Source organism: Papaver somniferum, chromosome 7, assembly GCF_003573695.1.
Source record: "Papaver somniferum cultivar HN1 chromosome 7, ASM357369v1, whole genome shotgun sequence".
In the NCBI taxonomy this organism is placed as follows: domain Eukaryota; kingdom Viridiplantae; phylum Streptophyta; class Magnoliopsida; order Ranunculales; family Papaveraceae; genus Papaver; species Papaver somniferum.
This window is the reverse complement of record NC_039364.1, coordinates 267,457,936-267,478,966: the sequence shown is the minus strand read 5'-3', so window position 1 is coordinate 267,478,966 and position 21,031 is coordinate 267,457,936. Positions and strand designations below refer to the sequence as shown.

Here is a 21,031-nt window from a genome sequence, read left to right as displayed (position 1 = left end):
TTGCTATATAGTCATGCATTTCTCTGTGAATGTGATCAGGCAGAATGTTCTTATTTGTTTAATTGTTTATATGTGCATTTCCTGGAGACAATGAAGAATCGATTTCTTCAGATAATTAAGAGTTTTGGGTAATTTTCAGTAATTTGAAATTCTGCTTTAAAATTGTATTATGGAATTAGATATTGAAGGTGGGTTTAATTAGGGTTGTTTTTTTGAGTAGGCATCAGCATGGTTGAAAGCAGGACTTTATGAAGAATTGAAGATCGATCCATTACACGACCAGTTCGTAAAGCAGTAAGCCGAGCAGGTAAAACTACACTCCCACTACTGAAAATTAGCAAATGCATCACATAAGAATAGTTCTACTTATTCGCTTACTTTCGATGCAGAAGTTTTAATGTGATAATAAGGCGATGTACAGGGCATTATTGAGAACCTTCATGTGCATTATTTCTGTAAGATAAGAAGGCGAGAGTGTGCTTCATGCCATGTTTGAAATTTCCATAGGAACTCCGGATTTTCGTGTGAAGTACCTGTTATAGGGAGAGACTTATCCTGAGGCGAGGTGCATTATACGTACTTGGATAATTTTGTAATTTAAGTTATCAATTTGATGTTAAGAATCACCTAAGATTTTAATCCATAATTGATTGTCTAGGAACAAGCCTGTGAACCTGTTTAGCCCCTTAAAAAAAAGAGGATGACAGAAATATGGCATAGAACGTAACTGTTGCCGTAAGTGCTCATCAGCAAGGTGTTGGAAGCAGCATGATGAAGTTTTCAATTGAAAATGCAAAAGAAGACGGTAAGACTATCCCGCCATCCTTCGACTGCTGCTTAAGTTCTCTTCCAGTCATGCAGTCATCCAAATTCCAGGCATAGCTGTGAGGAGGAAACCTAATGCTGTAATGCAACCGATTATCTTGAATTTGATATGACAGGAGGTATAACTCTGGTATATTTACATGTCCGTCGGGATAACATACCAGCACTGGCACTGTACAAAAAGATGGGATTTGAGGTAATAATACTTCTGTTTTTTATTCGGTTTCTCATGGCTAGTTACTTCTTATCATATGGTCCTGACATGAAAAATTCTCCTTTCAGATTCTTGCTGTGGCTACTCCTCATCTGCCCATTGTAGAGCAATCTGACTACTTGTTGAGAAATCCATGGCTACTCCAATCTTTCTATCTTTCGTCATCTTTGACTCTAAATACTGTCTAAAATGTTTGAGGAGAAGAAGAAAATGATCAAATCAGATTGGCAACGCAGGTGCTTTATAGTCTAGAGACATGCAACTAGACTAGTAACGCCTTAAGATTTCTTTTTCTCACGCGGTTTCACGTGAGTACATCTGCTAAATAGCACTGCAAAATTAGTTTTTTTTTTTGGAAAGACACTGCAAAATTAGTTTAGGAAGGTGATTGTTGAGTGTTAATGTAATGTTCAAATCTAATAGGAGTGTAAGAATATGAGTAGTAATAGAATTGTATGGACAATAGATTTCCGCATATCATCTTATCTCTATGGTCTTACATTGACCATGTGTAGAGAGAAAAATTATTATGAAGAAAGAAATCAGAAGAAAATAGAGTGAGTAGAAACTATTAGTTTCCCACTCCATTATCCATCAAAATCCTTCTAATCTTCATCATAAATTCAATCAAACATCTAACAATTGGTATCTAGAGCTTAGATCTATTAGATTTGATCTTGGTGAGTGAAAAAAATCAATTTCTACCCATTAAATATCAAAAATCAGCAACATTCAAAGTTTTTAAAATCTAGATCTAGAAAAGAAAAAAACCTCAATTTTTCAATCAATCTTCAATTACATATATGGCAAGTAGTAGTTACTCAAATCAATACATTGAACAACCTTCAATACCACTTTTTCATGGAGAAAATTATGATTTTTGGGCAATTAAAATGAAAACCTTGTTCATGTCTCAAGAAGTGTGGGAGATAGTTGAAGATAGGTATGATGAAATTGAAGATACATCAAACTTAGATCAAGACCAAAAGGATTTACTTAAGGAGAGTAGGAGGAAGAATGCAAAAGCATCCATGTACATCCAACAAGGAGTTGGAGACACCATACTACCAAGAGTAATCCATTCTTATAAAGCTAAAGAAGCTTGGGATCTTCTACAACAAGAGTATGGAGGCAATAAGAAGGTAAGAGAGTTAAAATTACATTCATATAGAAGAGATTTTGAGAACCTTAGAATGAATGAGAAGGAATGTTTAAATGATTTTTCATCTAGAGTAGTTGAGGTTGTTAATAATATGATGATGTGTGGTGAGAAGATGGAGGAAAGAAGAATTTGTGAGAAGATATTGATGTGCTTGCCGGAAAAATTTGAACCTATTATGGCGGTTTTGGAAGAGACTAAAGATTTCTCAAAATTAAAGTCACAAGAATTATGGGCCTCCTTGAAGGTGTATGAGCAAAGGTTGTTAAGACACTCCGAAAAATCAATTGAGAGTGCATTTCAATCAAGATTCAACTTGGATTCAAAAAATTCAGCAACAACGAAAAATGAGTACAAGGGTGAATCAACATCAAACTTCAAAGGAAAAGAAAAATGGAAGAAAGGAGGAGCTAATTCCAACAACTATACAAAAAGTGATCCGTTTCAAGTACCAAGATGCAATTTTTACAAGAAGAATGGTCACTTGGAGAAGAATTGTTGGAACAAAGGAAAACCACAATGTCGCAAATGCAAAAAGTATGGACATTTGGAGAAACATTGCAGATACAAAGAAGATGAAGAACAAACCGGTAGAGCCGAAGAAAAAGAAGAAAAACAAAAAATGTTTTATGCTTGTCAAAGTGCCATGGTAACTTCCAAAAGCGAAGTTTGGTTTGTGGATAGTGGTTGTACCACTCATATGTCCGGTGAAAAAGCTTGTTTGTGGATATGGATACTTCCATAAATTCTCTTGTGAAGATGGGGGATGGAAATACGGTTCAAGCTAACGGAAGAGGTACAATTCGCGTGCAAACTATCAATGGAGAAAAATACATTAGAGATGTATTGTATGTTCCGGACTTGGCACAAAATTTTCTTAGTGTTGGGAAACTTGTGGAGCTTGGGTACGCGGTCCATTTTGAAGATGGATATTGCACCATTTATGACAAGAAACACAAGAATAAGAGACAAGTGATGAAGAGTATCAAGATGGAGAAGAATAGAAGCTTTCCAATTGTGTTTGAAAAAAAGAAGAACGTTGCATTGAGGATGGAAACCATTGATGAAACATGGTTATGGCATAAAAGGCTTGGGCATTTGAATTTCAATAGTCTCAAGGTGCTTTCTAACAAGAACATGGTGCAAGGACTTCCACAACATATCAACCACAAAGATGGAGTGTGTGAAGGTTGTGCACTTGGGAAGCAACATCGCCAACTATTCCCAAAGGATGTAGCATGAAGAGCGAAAGAACTTCTTGGTTTGGTACATACCGATGTGTGTGGACCAATGAAGACACCAACTCATGGAGGTAATAGATACTTCATTTTATTCATTGACGACTTTACTCGTATGACTTGGGTCTACTTCATGAGAAAAAATTCCGAAGTTTTTAATATCTTCAAGAAGTTCAAGAGCCTTGTTGAAAAGCAAAGTGGTCACCACATCAAAGTTTTAAGAAGTGATAGAGGCAAAAAGTAGAACAACAAAGAATTTGATAGATTTTGTGAAGATGAAGGCTTGGAAAGGAAACTAACCGTGGGTTATACTCCTCAACAAAATGGTGTTTCCGAGAGAAAGAACCAAACCGTGATGGAGATGGCGAAGTCCATGCTTCATGAGAAGGGTATGCCTAGAGAGTTTTCGGCCGAAGCCGTTAACACCGCCGTCTACTTGATGAATAGGTGTCCAACAAAAGTCGTATGGAACCAAACTCCTTTTGAAGCATGGAATGGGAGAAAGCCATCGGTAAGACATCTCAAAGTTTTTGGTAGTGTGTGTTATTCTCAAATTCCAAAGGTGAAGAGAACAAAGCTTGATGAATCAAGTGAGAAATGTGTATTTCTCGGCTATAGCCTCCAATCAAAAGGTTATAGGTTATTTAGCTTGAAGAACAACACAATGATTACAAGTCGTGATGTCTTGTTTGATGAAGGAACTTCATGAAATTGGGAAGAAGATAAAATTGAGAAGAGAACCATTATTCTTGATGAAGAGCAAGAAAATTCATCAACAAATGAAGTTGAAGAAGGTGAAGAAAATGAGGAAGAACTACCTCAAACACCTCCAAATACAAGACAAGGAGCATCTCCAAGTATGTCTCCAAGTACTAGTGCATCAACATCACCACCATCGGCACCAAAGAAGATGCATAGGTTGAGTGAAGTGTATGAAAGATGCAACTATTGTACGGTTGAACCGGAAAATTTTGAAGAAGCATCAAAAGAACCGGTATGGATAAAAGCCATGGAAGAAGAAGTTGTTGTCATTAACGATAACGACACATGGGAGAAAGTAGCAAGGACAAGTGACAAAGAAGTTATTGGTGTGAAGTGGATCTACAAGGTGAAGTACAATGCGGATGGAATGGTTCAAAGATACAAAGCAAGGTTGGTGGCAAAGGGCAACTCACAACAACCCGGTATCGACTACAATCAAACGTTTGCACCGGTTGCTCGTCTTGACACCATTAGAGCCGTGATTGCTATGGCTTCCCAAAAAGGTTGGTTATTTTATCAACTTGATGTTAAATCGGCATTTTTGAATGGAGAACTACATGAAGAAGTCTATGTAGAACAACCAAAAGGTTTTGTGGTGGAAGGTGAAGAGGACAAAGTATACAAGTTGAAGAAAGCTTTGTATGGCCTCAAGCAAGCACCATGGGCTTGGTATAGTGAGATAAATGGATACTTTAAAAGGCAAAACTTCAACAAAAGCAAAAGTGAGCCTACACTATATGTGAAGACAAAAGGTACGTCTATTCTCATCGTTGCTTTGTATGTTGATGATCTTATCTTTACGGGTAATGATGCTCATATGATTGAGCAATTCAAGAGAGAAATGATGATGAAATATGAGATGAGTGACATGGGTTTGCTCAAGTACTTCCTTGGTATCAAAGTTCACCAAAGTGAAGATGGAGTGTTCATTTCTCAAAGCAAGTATGCCGAAAAGGTGTTGAAGAAATTTGGTATGCTTTGTTGTAACCCCACATCAACACCACTTGTAGTGAATGAGAAACTCAAGAAAGATGATGGAGGAAGAAAGGTTGGTGAGACTTACTATAGAGTTCGTATTGGAAACTTGTTGTATCTTACACATACAAGACCCGACATTATGTTTGCTTCAAGTATGCTTTCTAGGTTCATGGGTTCACCTAGTCATTTACATCTTGGCGCGGCAAAGAGGTTATTGAGGTACATACAAGGAACAATGAACTTTGGAATCATGTATTCAAGAAATTTGGATGTCAAATTAGTTGGCTATTATGATAGCGACTTGGGAGGGTGTATTGATGACATGAAGAGTACATCGGGGTACGCTTTTTCTCTTGGTTCGGGTATATTTACATGGGCGTCGAAGAAGCAAGAAACCGTAGCTCTATCCACGGTGGAAGCGGAGTACATTTCAGCATCAATACCTACATCTCATGTTGTATGGCTAAGAAGAATCATAGAAGATATTCAAGAGAAGCAAGAAGAAAGCACCGTAATTTTTTGTGACAACAAATCCGCAATTGCTATGTCCAAAAATTCGGTTGAGCATTGTAGAGCAAGGCACATTAAACTCAAGTATCACTTCATTCGAGAAGCGGTTGAATTAAGATGGTGAGATAGAACTCAAGTATTGCAAGACGGAAGACCAATTGGCGGACATATTCACCAAGGCACTTCCCAAAGGCAAGTTCCAAAACTTTAGAGAATTACTTGGAGTTGTAGAACGTCACATTAAGGAGGAGATTGTTGAGTGTTAATGTAATGTTCAAATGTAATAAGAGTGTCATAATATGAGTAGTAATAGAATTATATGGACAATAGATGTCCACATATCATCTTATCTCTATGGTCTTATATTGACCATGTGTAGAGAGAGAAATTATTATGAAAAAAGAAATCAAAAGAAAATAGAGTGAGTAGAAACTATTAGTTTTCCACTCCATTATCTATCAAAATCCTTCTAATCTTCATCGTAAATTCAATCAAACGTCTAACGGTGATGATCATTGTTCTATTTTGCAGTGGGGACGCTCACCATTTTTGTTATAGGATGGTATTGGTTTGAAGGTGAAATGGCATTGGGTGGATGATAGAGACTATGCATGAAGGTGCTAGGTTGATTCCGATGTTATTGTACTAATACCATTCTGTTACCTATACAAGCAGGACTAATGCGTATCAGTGTGTCCCTAATAAGGCGGGAAACAGAACTAGTGTGTTAAGGAAACATGTAAATCCGTAAGTTTCTTTATAATGTTGATATGACATGAATCTTCAGCTAAAATGTTATGAACTGCACTGACTTGTGTGAAGTCTTGATACAAATGCTTCTAAGTTGGCAACTCCTAAATTTTGTGGTACTTCTCCAAGATTTTGTGGGCTTGGTTCTTCGGCTGCTGCTATTTTATGGGCTTATCTTCCAACCTTGTAAAAATGACAAGATCTAAAATGCACAGTGTTGATTTTCTTCACTTGTATAAAGAGAAGAGAGGACGTTTTTTAAGCACGGCATGTATGATGCCCAAGAGAACGCTATAGCAAGCTATAGAACAGAGGTTGGTGGCTGGAACGAACAATTTGTTCGCAACACAGAAAAAACCTAAATATGGTCTGCATAGAATACTTTACAGCTGTTGGATCAAATAATAGAAAATAGAATCGACGATAAAAGGTGAACCCTAAATCTATATAACTTATAAATAGCATAGTTTTCTTTTCCATATCTGCTTATTTCAGCCTCCATCTTTTAAAACAAACCCTAGCCCAAGAACATACCAACAACAGAAAGCTCCTTCTTCATCAACAACAACATCTCAACAACAGAAAGCTCCTTCTTCATCAACAACAACATCTCATGGCAGCAGATGTTTCAATAGAGCGATCATCATCGACAACAAAACATCTTCACACTATGATTTTTCCTCTCAATTATCTTATATTACCCGCTCCTTCTCCCAAAATAAATGGGGTGTGTAATTCAATTCATCTTCATTACTTCTCAACTTAGTCTCCTTCTTTAGGAAAATGGAAAAACAAACGAAGAACAGGAAGCAGTTCTGTATTATTTTGTTGTATTAGAATGTAACAGTACCAAAGATCCACCCCCAATTGTATTTCTTAATCGTTTCTTGTGATCTTTAATTAGATTAAAAAGTTTAATGTATTAAGTTTAATCAATTATCAAATAAAAACTACAAAAACCACGACTTTTTGTTGATTTGGTAAGCTTTGAATTGAAAATTGAAATGTTGTTTTTCTGTATTCAATAGTATATACACTGTAATCATGGTTGCTAATGGTTTGTGAGGAGTATTCTCAATGAGCCTTAGGTGTGAGATTCTTTCAAATGCTGGTATGACATGAATCTTCAGCTAAAAATGTTGTGAATATCTTCGGCTAAAAGGAACACATTCATATGTCAGATTAATCCAAAAACAAATGATCCTAATTGAACACTTAATTATTTTCATTGATTACTGATCAAAATAGAATACATAGAACAATCTTCGTAAATCTATGGTCTTTTTCGGCATCTGGCCACGGGAAGGATCCTTGACAACAGTCACCGGACAAGCCGCACTGGTTATCACATGATTCGCCATAATCCCCATTATAATACTACAAAATCAACAAAGAATAAACACTAATCTATAGTAATTGTAATTGTACTTGTACTTGTAATTACCTGTGGAATGTGCAAGTCCACGGCTACCCATGACCAAAAAATCAAAATTTCAAATCCTCAACTGCTTGGCATATCTTGTCCCTCGCATCACCCCAATATATCTTTGAAACTACGGTCACCTTACTATCTTCCTATCGAAAAATAAAGTATGCCGAGACACGACTATGCCACAAGAGAAAGCAAAAAGGAGTTCAAGACTAACAATAAGCCAAGTATTGATTTTCCACATCTCCTCCCACATGGTACGTGACATTATATGACAACTACAAAAATTGCCAATGTTCAAGAAGGTCTAGAACGGAAGTTGGTGGCTGGAACAAACAATTTGTTCGCAGCTACAAAGTCCATGCCAGTTTGATGGAGGATCAAAGATAGTATTTGTTGTTCCCAATTGTATGACTTTAAACTCCTCCACGCCATCTATAGACACATATGTCGGTCGGTCAGCCGTTAGATCTGTAAACCTTATAAATAACTAGTGAACCCTAAACTAAACGGTAGATCTGTAAACCTTATAAATAGCGTAGTCTTCTTTTCCGTACCCTTATTTCCACCTCCATCTTCTAAAACAAACCTTAACCCAACGAACATAAACAACTCTTTATTCATCTCAGCAGCAGCAGCAACAAAATCATGGCAGCAGATGCGTTAATAGAGCGATCATCATCAACAGCAAAATATCTTTGCCATATGATTTTTCCTCTCAAATATCTCAAAATTGCCAATCGGTCTCCTCCAATGGCAAGAGATTGAGTTTCTTTTTATCTTTGGTATGATCCTCTTAACTTGCTTATCATCCAGGGAAGGAAGGAAGAAAGGATAACAAAGCTGAAGAAAATGAACCGTAAAAAAGATCATTAGTACTTTAAATTTCAAAAGATCCATTTGTAATTGAAGAGAATAAAAAAGATCCACGCATAATTGTATTTCTTAATCATTTATTGTGATCTATTAGTACTTTAAATTTCTATGTATAAGTTTAAATAGATAATCAAAATCGATGTGTTCTTTTTTAAATTCACTCCCAAGTTCTTGCATTTTCATTCATAATTCTATTCTGAATTCATTCTTTGGATTCTTAATGAATCTTGCTATATAATCGTGCATTTCTCTTTGAAACTGATCAGCCAGAATGTCCTGTGTTCTTAATTAGTTGCTTATGCTATGGGAAATTTGGTTCAGTACTATCTGACAATGAAGAAGAACCGATAATTCAAGAACAAAATGAACATCAAGGTGTCAGAGAAGCCAAACTTGATGAAGAGGTTTGGGTAATTAACAAAAATCCTGCTTTAGATTTGTGTTTTCGAATTAGATTTTGAAGTTGGGTTTAATTTGGGTTGTTTTTTGAGCAGGCATCAGCATGGTTGAAAGCAGGACTTTATGAAGATCCATCAGTAAAGCAATGCACCGAGCAGGTAAAACTACACTTACACTACTGAAAATTAGTAAATGCATCACATGAGAATGGAACAACTGCTTATTGGCTTACTGTAATGTGATAATAAGGCGATGTACAACGCGTTATTTAGAACCGTTCATGTGCATTATTTCTGTAAGAAAGGAAGGCCAGAATGTGCTTAATGCCATGCTTAAAAATGTCATTAGATCTCTGGATTTTCGTGTCAAGTACCTGTTACAGGGGAGACTTGTCCCGAGGTACATTTTACGTACTTGGATAATTTTCTAATTTGAGTTAGCAATTTGATGTCGAGAATCACCTAAGATTTGAATCCCTTGATTGCCCAGGAACTTTGGAAGCCTGTGAATTTGTTTAGCGCCTTAAAAGAGGATGACAGAAATATGGCATAATCTCGAACGTAACTGTTGCAGAAATTGCACGTGAACAAGGTGTTGGAGGCACCATGCTGAAGTTTGCAATAGAAATGCAAAAGAAGGTTAGACTATCCCTCCATCCTTTGACTGCTTATGTTCTCTTCCAGTCATCTAAATTGCATGCTTAGCTGCAAGGAAGAAAACTAATGCAACCGATAATCTTGAATTTGATGTTTCAGGTATAAAGCAGGATACTTACATGTCCATCAGGATAACATACCAGCACTGGCACTATGCAGAAAGATGGGATCTGAGGTAATAATACTTTGATCTGCTTTTGATTCAGTTTCTGATGGTTAGTTACTTTGATCAATAACAATGAACTGGCCCTCACATGAAAAATTCTCCTTTCAGATACTTGCAGAGGCGACTCCTCATCTGGAAGATCAGAACCTATACGTGTGCAGCATAAATCTGTAGTTACATTTTACTCATTTTTGAAAGAGGAATTTCCTGTTTAGTCCATAAAACCCGACCATGGTTAGTCTGTAGTCCATCCAGAAAAAACATTTAATAGGAGGTCCAAAAAAGTTCTGGTCTTTGCAAAAAGACCCGAGTACCCTTTTTTATTATACTTGTGAATACTAAAGAACCAACCTCTCTCTGCAATTTTTCCATTAAACAACTTTTCCCTGTTACTTACTCATTTTTTTCTACCTCATCGTATTCAAGTGATCTTCTTAATCGGTCATCAACAAACAAAAGAAAAATCAACGACAAAACCCTAGATTTGATGAAATCATTACAAAAATCCGTTGAAACCATCACAAAATCAACTGAAAAAAATCAGATCTAAACGAAAAATCGTATAAGATTGACATAGTTGTTCTAATGGAGATTCATTTTGGATCTGATTTTATGATTCGTTTTCCTGTTACTCATAACTGTTTAATAATGGATTACTGTGTTTTGGCTCATATATGTCTAATACTTGTTGTAGTTAATGAGGATTATTTGATGATGCAGTTGAAGTCTCCATCAGATTCAATTGGATGTTGCTTCTCTTTGGAAGAATTACAAGTAAATGGTTCAAAACAAATCCTTCTCTGCTTCTTCAGTTTTAAGTCATTCATTTTTCATTTCTATTTTTTCTGTTTTGAGGACATATCAATATGTACTGCATACAAATCCCTAGAAGAAAAACTGCTGATTACAGAAGTAATTACAGAAAAATAACAATTACAGGAGTAATTACATAAAAATATGTAGTGGTCAATAAGTAGCATATTAACATATTGACATGTGAAAAACCTGTCAATATAGGTATGTAGTATGTGAAAACCTCCATCTCAATATGTAGTGTTACTTACTATTTTGTGGTATTTTGTGTGTAAAACTTATCAGTATGTAGTGATCCATAAGTAGTCTATTAACACATTGAAACTACATATTGACATGTGAAAACCTATCAATATGGATATGTAGTATGTGAAAACCTTATTTACCCTGTCAATATGTAGTGTTACTTACTATCAATATGTAGTGGATACTTACATATTAATTGTGTCAATATGTATACAACAAAAATCAAAGGAAAAACAACAGCAGCTACTTCACCAAAAGCAAAAGGAAGAGAACTGTAGTTTCTCAAACCTACAATATGTAGTTAGAAAATTTGAGGGCATCAAGCATGAAAGACAGGAGGATCATCTTATCAATTTGAAGCGTCTGATACCCAATACATATTGAATATGTACTGAAGTTTCGCTGAGTAAATATCGATATGTAATGGGTTATCACCGTCACATATCAATACGTACTAAAGACTGCTAAATTATATTTTTGGCAGAGTTTTCTTTTGCGTGCCAGGATTTTACACTACAGAAAGATATGTACTGCCAGTAGATAAGGATTTATACTTTTTCATTATTTTTATATTAGGTTAATGCATATGATTAGTATGTAGCAGTATTATAAGTATTGAAGCAAATTGGTATTTTTTACATACCTTTTTTGTAATAAAAAAGTTCTGAGTAAAAGTTACGGTTTTCTATGAAGTTGATTTCTTCCAAAATTCTGGTATTCGTTCTAATATGTGTAATGTGTTTATTTTTATTATTGTTGATTCTTCATACAAATTTTCTTATATGATCTACCCTACATATCAGTATAAATCACTTCTGATTTCATTTTATAAAGAAACAATACATATCAATATGTATATTTGGATAGTTTGATTAGTGTAGTGTGTATGATCTAACAGTACATATTAACATGTATTATGTGGAGAGAAAAAAGCCTAGTTTATGGTTGATATGTACTGTTGAAAGTACTTTGTTCTTGACTAGTTCATGTTGTATCTAATAGATACGGCTACTTTGTTCTTAGAGTTGAAATCTTCAATACTTATTGATATGAAAGCATATCATTATGTAGAGTGTTGTCGAAGAGGTTACATATGTACTATTGAAAAGTACATATTCATCGGTATATATCGTCGTGTACCTGTTAAATGTGTTCTTGTTATTTTGTTTTCTTTGCATATTTTCCTGGCAGTACATATGAAAAGAGATATGTACTGAGTTCCGAAAGGACATTGAGTATTCTGAATATGATGTAATGTGCACTACATATTTTTCAGTAGATATTTTTGTTTTTGAAACTAATCCCAAGTACATATCAATACGTACATCTTGATACCATTTTTTATGCTGGTTCTGATGCTTGAATGCCAACAGTGTGGTTGAATATTAATTTTGTGATACTTGAAAATGTATCAAAACAAGAGTGCATATTGATATGTACTAGGTTGAAACAAATAGTACATATTTATAGAAGCAACAATAGATATTGTTTCAAAACAACAGTGCGTGTCAATATGTTTTGTGTGAAAACCTAGTTTATATCTTACATACTTTTCAGTACATATTTTGTTGTTCGGATACAGTTCCTTGATATCTACTCTGAAAGGAAATAATGCAACATATCAATATGTACTACCTTGCAAAAGAAAAAAAATAAAAGTGTTCTTGTGCTTCGTTACTTAGGTTTCTAACGCTTGAATACCAACAGTATATTACATTATGTAAAAAACTGATTTCTGATGATTGAATGCAAGCAAAATATTTTTGACATTATATATCCAATAGTACATATCTATATGTACTGATGGAAAGGTCCTTTTTTGTGATGCTTGAATACCAACAATATGTTTTTAACAGTTGATATCTACTCTTATATTACAATATACATCCATTTATACTGAAATAAATGACTTTTTTGTGCAGGTAATGTGAAGAATACGAAAAAGAATAAGAAAGCACCTGCAAAAGACCCTAGGAGAATATACATATCTAGTTTTAAGGGGTTGTATATTCTTGTGAATACGATTAAGAATGAAGACCAAAATTGACTGACGCGCAATTGCAAATGATAAATAAGGCATCTTATGGGAACTTATTCATAATTTTTTGGTATCAACACTACAAGACAAGAGTAGATATCTCCCTATACTGGAACATTAGTTAACAATGGCCATTAGTATGTATAAATTTTGTTGTGAATACCTTATAGATATTGATATGTACTACCCGTATTTTGTTGTATAATAAGAACAACTTGGTGCTTGAATTCCCATTATTTTGTTGTGTAATATGAACAGCTTGGTGCTCGAATGACCATCACAAATAAAGTGCAGTATGTCTTCATTCCATTTTTTATTTGCAGTGTTGTATCGTTGTCTAGTATTGTTAGTTTATATTTATAGTTTTGCAACAAACTAATCAGTATGAATACTTGGAAAAATGAAAGTATGAAGCTTTAAGTACAGGCAGTACATATATGCATGTACTGTAAAACTTAACAGGATAAGAAAACCAGGACTGAAACTCAGAATTATATTAGTACATGAAGAGTTCGCAAAACAAAAATTGAATGTGTTTCAATACTTCTTATAGTACAACATACTAGTCGTATGAACTTAATATAAGAGACTAAGAAAAAAGTATGAATCCTTAAATAATGGCAGTACATATCTTCTTGTAGTAACCTAGAGCCAAAAGAAATTTCTGCCAAAAACTATATAATTTAGCCAAGTTTAGTAAATATCGACATGTAGTGAGTTAAAACCCAGTACATATCCACATGTACTGAGTTAAACCATATTATACATATCGATATATATCGAGTATCAGATCCTTTTAATTTGATGAGATAATTCCTCCAGTCTGTCTCTCAACCTTAATGCTTGCAAGTCTGCTAACCTCAGCTGCTAGTCTGCCACCATAGACAAAGGTATGGTTTGGGAGGATGGGAGGTAGTCAGCTAGCTATGATGGATGTATGGTTAATTTTTTCTTCTTCCAACTGCAACTAATTAGGCATTTCTGGGGATAAATGACGATTCTCATAGATAAAGTTCTTGTGCTTCTCCGTCCATTCGAGGTAACTCCAAAATCTTGAGGGGATGGGTTCTATGGTTCCATTGCTCTATTTGATTCTCATCCACGTCAACAAATTCAAGGAAGTAAGACTGCAAAAGAAGCCACAAATGGTCCACCCAAATGTAACCTCAATCAAACTAAAACCATGTGACACATCTAATAATACCTTTCCAGAAGTTTTTGACTGTCCTCCCAAATATGATCATATGCTTATCATTTTTTATCTTGCCTATGTAATATTAAAAAAAAGACTAAAAAAGATGGCCTCTCACATGTACATGAGTAGACATTGAGTTTTTCACTATCAAGTGAGACAATGAAAATAAGGAGCTTTGGTTTAAACTCAAGAGCCAACAATCCATATCGATACGTGGTGAGAAAAAAGCTAGCAAATATCATAGTACATATACACATGTACTGAAGAAAACTAGTTTACTTTTATTTTTGTTAGACAACCAATACCAGTAAATGAGTAACCAGTAGGATCTTGAAAGATACTATTTAGTTAACTAAATTTCTTTCTTACGAGGGGGCGCTGCCCCCTCGACCCCCGTTAACAGGTCTTAATTATTTACTGGGTAAAAGCCTAGTTTATGCGTGTATATGCACAACAATATGACATAGTTATAGCTATGTCCATATAATGGTGTGAGGCTTACTTGCCGAAAATGAATCCCGCATTTTCTTCAATGAAAGCACATTCATCTGTAACTGGTTTAGTAATAGCCTGCAAGTAATAATACATTAATCAGTTATAGAAAAAATAAAACAACATCCTTTAAGAACTCAACCAACAATTTTGGACATAATTTGTATAATCACGTAGACATTAACTTCAAAATGATGCTCTCATAACACCTGATAAAAAAAATTTCATTAGGCATAGGTGGCATGAATATGTGAGCTCTAATCATAAGAAAAAGAACACCAACTAACCTTACTAGGAGGAAAAAATGTACTGCGAAATCAGCACATGGAAATATGTATTGAGAAAATTAGTACCTGGAAATATGTACTGCGGAAATATCCTACAGTACATATTAATATGTAGTGCTAAAAAGCCTAGTTCATGGTTGATATGTACTGTTTAAAAACCCTTGTATTATATGATCCTACCTAAAATACATATCAATATGTAGTACGAACATGTCTAATAGCTATTAGCTATTAGCTGGACTATAACAACTAACTTTGAAGTATTTGTCAATGTAATAAAAGAGCTCCCCCCAGTACAAGAAAATATGTATTGTGAAACACTATAGACAAACATGTACTGTGAAATCACTACATGCATATGTGTATTGTGAAATCATTGCATACAAATATGTACCACAAAATCGCTGCAGATAAGTACAAGATCTAAATGATATTCTTTTATATGTATACTCAGAACGCTACTGAACTATCATGCTTCCTATGGATGCTTTCTCAGAAGCAGTGATAACTAACTAGTTCTCAAACCCCCAAATTTCCAATAAACAAAAAAACACACATTTACCCAAACTGCACAAATATCAATCGCATACCATTAGTCTCAAATTTCTCTCTAAATTTAATAATTTCAGAAAACAAACTAATTCCTAAATTTCCCATCCACCAAACACAAATCCCCATATTTTTTCAAATTTCACAGAAAACCATACTAAAGACAGTACATATTTATATGTACGAATCATAAAATCTAGAAAAATATTTGAAATTGTGATTTTCTGTAAATCTAGAAAGAACGAAAATCATACATATAATCAAAATGATATGTTAACAAAAGAATAAGATGATCTAATCAACAGAGTAGCACGAGTTCAAAATCATATTCAAAAATCAACATAAAAATATTAAATACGAACAAAAATGGGATTAAATCATGCAATTGAACAGTGTACATCATAGAAAAATGATAACAATTACTAGATCTAGAAAGAAAACAATGAAAAAAAACAACCAAATCATGAAATCGAGCTGCTCATCATGATTTCATTTGAAAAAACAAACATAAATTCAAAAAGCATAACAAATATTAAGGAATGGAGAAGGGGTTAATAGAAATTACCTGTGGATTTAAGATCGAAAATCTAAAATTGAAGAAAACCAACTGAAGCAGAGAGAAAACTGGATCCGAGTTGTTGAAAAAAAAAGGAAAAGAAGAACGAAAATACTTTCTTATCCTCTATTCTTGTATGTTCATTGCAGAAAAGGTTATTTTCGGAATATAAAAACTAGGCATCATTTTACTCACACGTGGGATGGACTAGGAGATAAAATTTCTGGTCCAAAAACAGGTTTTTGGACCAGCGATTAAAAACATTTTATGATTGGACTAGTCATTAGACGGGTCTCTCATTCTAGGACTAACCAAAAACTAACTGTTGGAAACAATATAGAAAATTCACAAAATAAATCTCAAACAGCTGAGTCGCGGACTAGGTCTCTATCTTTAAGGTATTTCGCGACTCTGCCTCTTTGATTGTGCTAGCAGTCAAAATTGTCGAAAAACCTATGGGATAAAACAGATGATACTCTCTTGTTCGATTTCTCTGCACTATGAGAAATCGAATCACAATACTCTTTCTGCACTTGCTCAGAACTCAAAAATAGATGTAAAACTCTGTTTATACATCCTCTTCAAAACTAGTCTAATATAGCTCAAGAGAATCAATCAAATTTAATGAAAATAAATTTTGAGTAACTCCCCTCAATTAACTTTCCGTAACAGTAAGAAAACGGGCGGAAAAGACTGTCAAAATTAAAGACAATTAATTAGAGAATAATTACCATAAACGTTTTTCAAGACCAAAAATCAGATGTGCAAAAAAAATAAGTTTTTGAATCACAGACCTCACAAGACCCCACTCTCCCGGATTTTATTAAATAAATATAGATATATAAATATACCTGGTCAAATGCATGGGGTGAGACTTGAACCCAAATCTTTAGTGTGGAAGCCCAAAATAATACCACCACACTATCTCTCTATGTTTGGTATAATATTACAAAATTATGTTTTTAAATATACATACACCAACACTAACAAAGGTTTTGTCCGAAATGTAAAGTTCCGACAATAGTATTCAGTGAGAGTTAGCATAAGAAAAATGGTACATAGAACCGTTCATTGTAAAGTCCATATAAACAAGTGTAAGAAATATTCAATTATAGGAATAGCTATCAAGATTGTTAGTTGTTACCCAAATGGATTCTGCATTCTGTGCCGAGAATGAGCTGTTTGAGTTTATTAGGATCCTCTAAACTGGTTTCTTCAAATCGAATGAAAGGAAGACCAGGAAGCAATTATGTGTTTGTTTGTTTGTTTATTAGAGTTAGAATATAACCGTACAAAAGATCTACCCCTAATTGTATATCTTGATCGTTTCTTGTGATCTATGATTACACTAAATTTTTATGTACAAAAACTTTTTTTTTTGAAGCTGTGAATTGAAATGTTGTTTTCTGTATTCAGTTGTATCAACATTCATTACCTTTTAATTCATTTATCAAGGTGGTGAAGTTGCTTCTAAATAGAACATGTAAATTCAAAAGATTCATTTATCAATTGTTGAGTCATATGACATGAATCTTCTTCAGCTAAAAAAGGTCATGAACATTTAAAAACAACACATCCCCATTTTTCCTTTCAGATTAATCTAAAATCAAAATGAAACAAATGATCATAGCACCCTAGCTAATCGAACGCTCAATTATTTTCAGTGACATCTCACCGATCAAAATAGACAAATTTTCATGAATAGGATTAGCTACTCAGTACTCCCTTCCTCGGTATCTCTTTGACTAGTGATGGGAGGATCCTTGACAATAGTCACCGGACAAGCCGCACTGGTTATCACATGATTTGTCACACTCCCCATTATGATCCTACAAAATCAAAAAAAAAAAAAAGAAAAAAAAAGAGAAAATCAAATAGCTAAAGCCCAAGAAGATCCCTAAATACAATTTTAATGAATTCATTAAAAAAATTATAAATTACACGTGGAATGTACCAAGTCCACACTGCCCATGACCAAAGAATCAAGTTTCAAATCCTCAACTGCCTGACATATCTTGTCCCTTGCATCACCCCAATATATTTTTAAGTCACCTTATTATCTTTCTGTCTAGATGTAGTATCAAGCGTGTCGAGCAGTTCAGCATCCCACTGCATGCCATACTTTTTCATCACTTCGGAGTCTCTAAATTCCGTCAATGGAATCAAAGCTACATACGATATATCCGATACAAGATTAATCACCCAAACAAAGAACGTCTAACTCAAAACTAATTGGCAATGAGTGGAGAGGCCTTAAAAAATAATAAAAATCGCAGGATTTTAAATTACCCAACAATGTGGGACTAATAATCTCAACCATACAAAACAAATTTTTTTTGAGAGAGAAACTTACGAGACCCGGATTTGACCCAGAGAAGATTGCCGGTGTCAAGACTATCCTCATGTTTGCAATGAATGATACAGATGGTATCACCTTTGTCAAGTAAGTAATCAATTGCCCATTGTAGAGCAATCTTACTACTCGTTGAGAAATCCATAGCTACTCCAATCTTTCTATCTTTCGTCATCTTTCTTTGAATCCAAAAATTATGTTGAGTAAGAGAAAATGATCAAGTCGGATTGCCAAATGCAAGTGTTTTATAATGTAGAATGTCTTTGTGTGTACTATTACTAGTAACGCCCTGAAATACACGCGTGAATCTAACAATGAACATATACGAAACGTGTTCGTCCGTTGTTCGCTAAGATTTCTTTTTCTCACGCGGTTTCACGTGAGTACATCTGGCAGCACTCCAAAATTAGTTAAAGGAAGATGACGATCATTGTTTTCATGAAGAAAAAGCAAAAAAAAGATGATCATTGATTCATTTTTGGATCCAAACTTAGTTAAGAGTTCGCAGGGGGACGCCCACCATTTTTGTTATGGGATGTGGGGGATGGCATTGGTTTGAAGGTGAAATGGGATGTGATAGGATGATAGAGACAAGGCAGCAAGGTGCTAGGTTGCTTCCGATATCATTGTCAGCGCGAATAAACCAATAATAAGGCGCCAATATCTTCTTCATTGCTAAGATTAAGGATGCCATCAACAGAAAAGACTCTCCTACTGGTGTTGTCGCATTTATTTAGGATCACATGGTCCTCCTAACTTTTTCATGAGCATATATGTCCATTATACGAGCAAACTAGAATATCCCAAGTTCTCAAAAAGCAACTTCACGGATAGTATCCGAACATGATAAAAGACTCGTGTATGAACCCGACCACTTATAATGCTTCTTGCATAATAGAACAATTAAAAGTTAAAGATTTTACTTTTATCTAACCATGGTTATACTTTTTTGATTCAAACAAAATTTTTTTATTTGTAAGGAAAAAAGAAAAAAAAAAAAGTCCTATGTTGTACTGTCAATTCAAGCGCGTCGTGGTCTTGGGATTAAGGGAATTTTATGCTTATAAAGTTGCTTCAAAACAAATAAAAAAATCTGTCGTGGAAAATGGGTACTCCACGCTCTCTCTCTTATGAGGTTAATTCCGTGATATAAAATAAAAAGTTTCTTTCAATGCAAATTGGGATAGTCTAGTGAAATATCATGTGGAGAGATCTTACAGTGAGTCTGGCCTCCTTTCGTCATTGAGATATGCTTGAGTAAAGTGGCGTCAACCACTCTCTCACCTGGTTTGAGCCTCGGTTTTTATCCCCGATATATTGATCATCAAACGAAGGTCAAATTTTTATTTTTTTTTTTACTTTTTTTTTTTGTAAATTTTGAAGCTCATTAAAACACTTACACCTCCAAGCAAAATAACTTATTTAAAGAGGATTTTATTTTCTTTTTCTAAGCGGTTTAAACAGAAATAATAGTTAGATAAAAAAAGCAAAAATGACACAACATACAACGGGCATACGATAAGAACATTGATACTGCTATACTGACTAAGAGAAGTTGCGAAGAGATATTTAATGGTGGCTTTAGCATTCCTACACTTTCAGTTCATCTCCAAGCAAATCAATTACTCTTCCTAATTGATGGTTCGCAAAAACCTGCAAATGTTGATTACTCTTCCTAATGGACACCGGTTCTACTTCGCATCTTACTCCTGATTCAGGTACTTTACATAACGTTTTCAATTATAGCAATGTACGATCTATCTTAGTTGGCAATGGAAATAGTATTCTAGTTACTGCTCGTGGTACCAAGCTCATAACCATTTCTTCTCGTACTCTTCAACTCAAAAATACTCTTGTTGTTCCCGATATCATCAAAAACTTAGTTTTCGTTCGTAAGTTCACCACTGAAAATCGTGTATATGTTGAGTTTGATCTGTCGGGTTTTTCTGTGAAGGATCTGAGTTCGAGGAAGATTATCCTTCGTTCTGATAGTTATGGGGAGCTCTACCCTATCACCAATTCTGCCGTGCCACCTCTCATATCGTCCCAGTCTTCCCCAATTTCTCTTGTTGTCTCTTCGCCTGATATTTGGCATAGCCGCCTTGGCCACCCCGGCAAGGCTATTTTAGATGTCTTACTTACCAATAATTATATTCACTGTAATAAGAATCATTCTTCTGAACTTTTTCATTCATGTCAAGTTAGTAAACATGTTTGATTGCCATTTTATGAATCTAATTCCATTACTTTTGCACCATTTGATATCATTCACAGCGATTTATGGACCTCTCAATTATATATCGACACTGGTTTTCGTTATTATCTTATCTAGCTGGATGTTCACCAACTATCTATGGGTCTATCCTTTAAAGTTTAAGTCACAATTTTATGACAAGTTCTTGGAATTTCGTTCTTTCGTTCAAACTCAATTTGAACGTAAAATTAAATGTTTTCAATGCGACATGGGCCGTGAATTTGACAACTCTTCCTTCCATAAATTTTCTCGTGATAATGGTTTCATTTTTCGCTTCTCATGCCCT

The 21,031-nt window shown here is 34.7% G+C and overlaps 1 protein-coding gene, 2 long non-coding RNA genes and 1 pseudogene across 3 annotated transcripts; 3 read left to right on the top strand and 1 right to left on the bottom strand.

The window, feature by feature from the left end:
- Positions 1-415: 415 nt before the first annotated feature.
- LOC113300370 lies at positions 416-1,459 on the top strand. The gene is made up of 3 exons (XR_003335768.1): positions 416-565; positions 659-1,021; positions 1,108-1,459. It is a non-coding gene; the product is annotated as an uncharacterized LOC113300370 (long non-coding RNA).
- A 383-nt stretch (positions 1,460-1,842) lies between these two features.
- LOC113296563 lies at positions 1,843-2,943 on the top strand. The gene has a single exon (XM_026544861.1). It carries the CDS (start codon positions 1,843-1,845, stop codon positions 2,941-2,943), a length of 1,101 nt encoding a protein of 366 aa, XP_026400646.1.
- Positions 2,944-9,640: 6,697 nt separating this feature from the next.
- On the top strand, positions 9,641-10,189 carry LOC113293789. The gene is made up of 3 exons (XR_003332569.1): positions 9,641-9,778; positions 9,896-9,971; positions 10,071-10,189. It is a non-coding gene; the product is annotated as an uncharacterized LOC113293789 (long non-coding RNA).
- Positions 10,190-17,613: 7,424 nt separating this feature from the next.
- LOC113293788 lies at positions 17,614-18,748 on the bottom strand (annotated as a pseudogene).
- Positions 18,749-21,031: the final 2,283 nt, after the last annotated feature.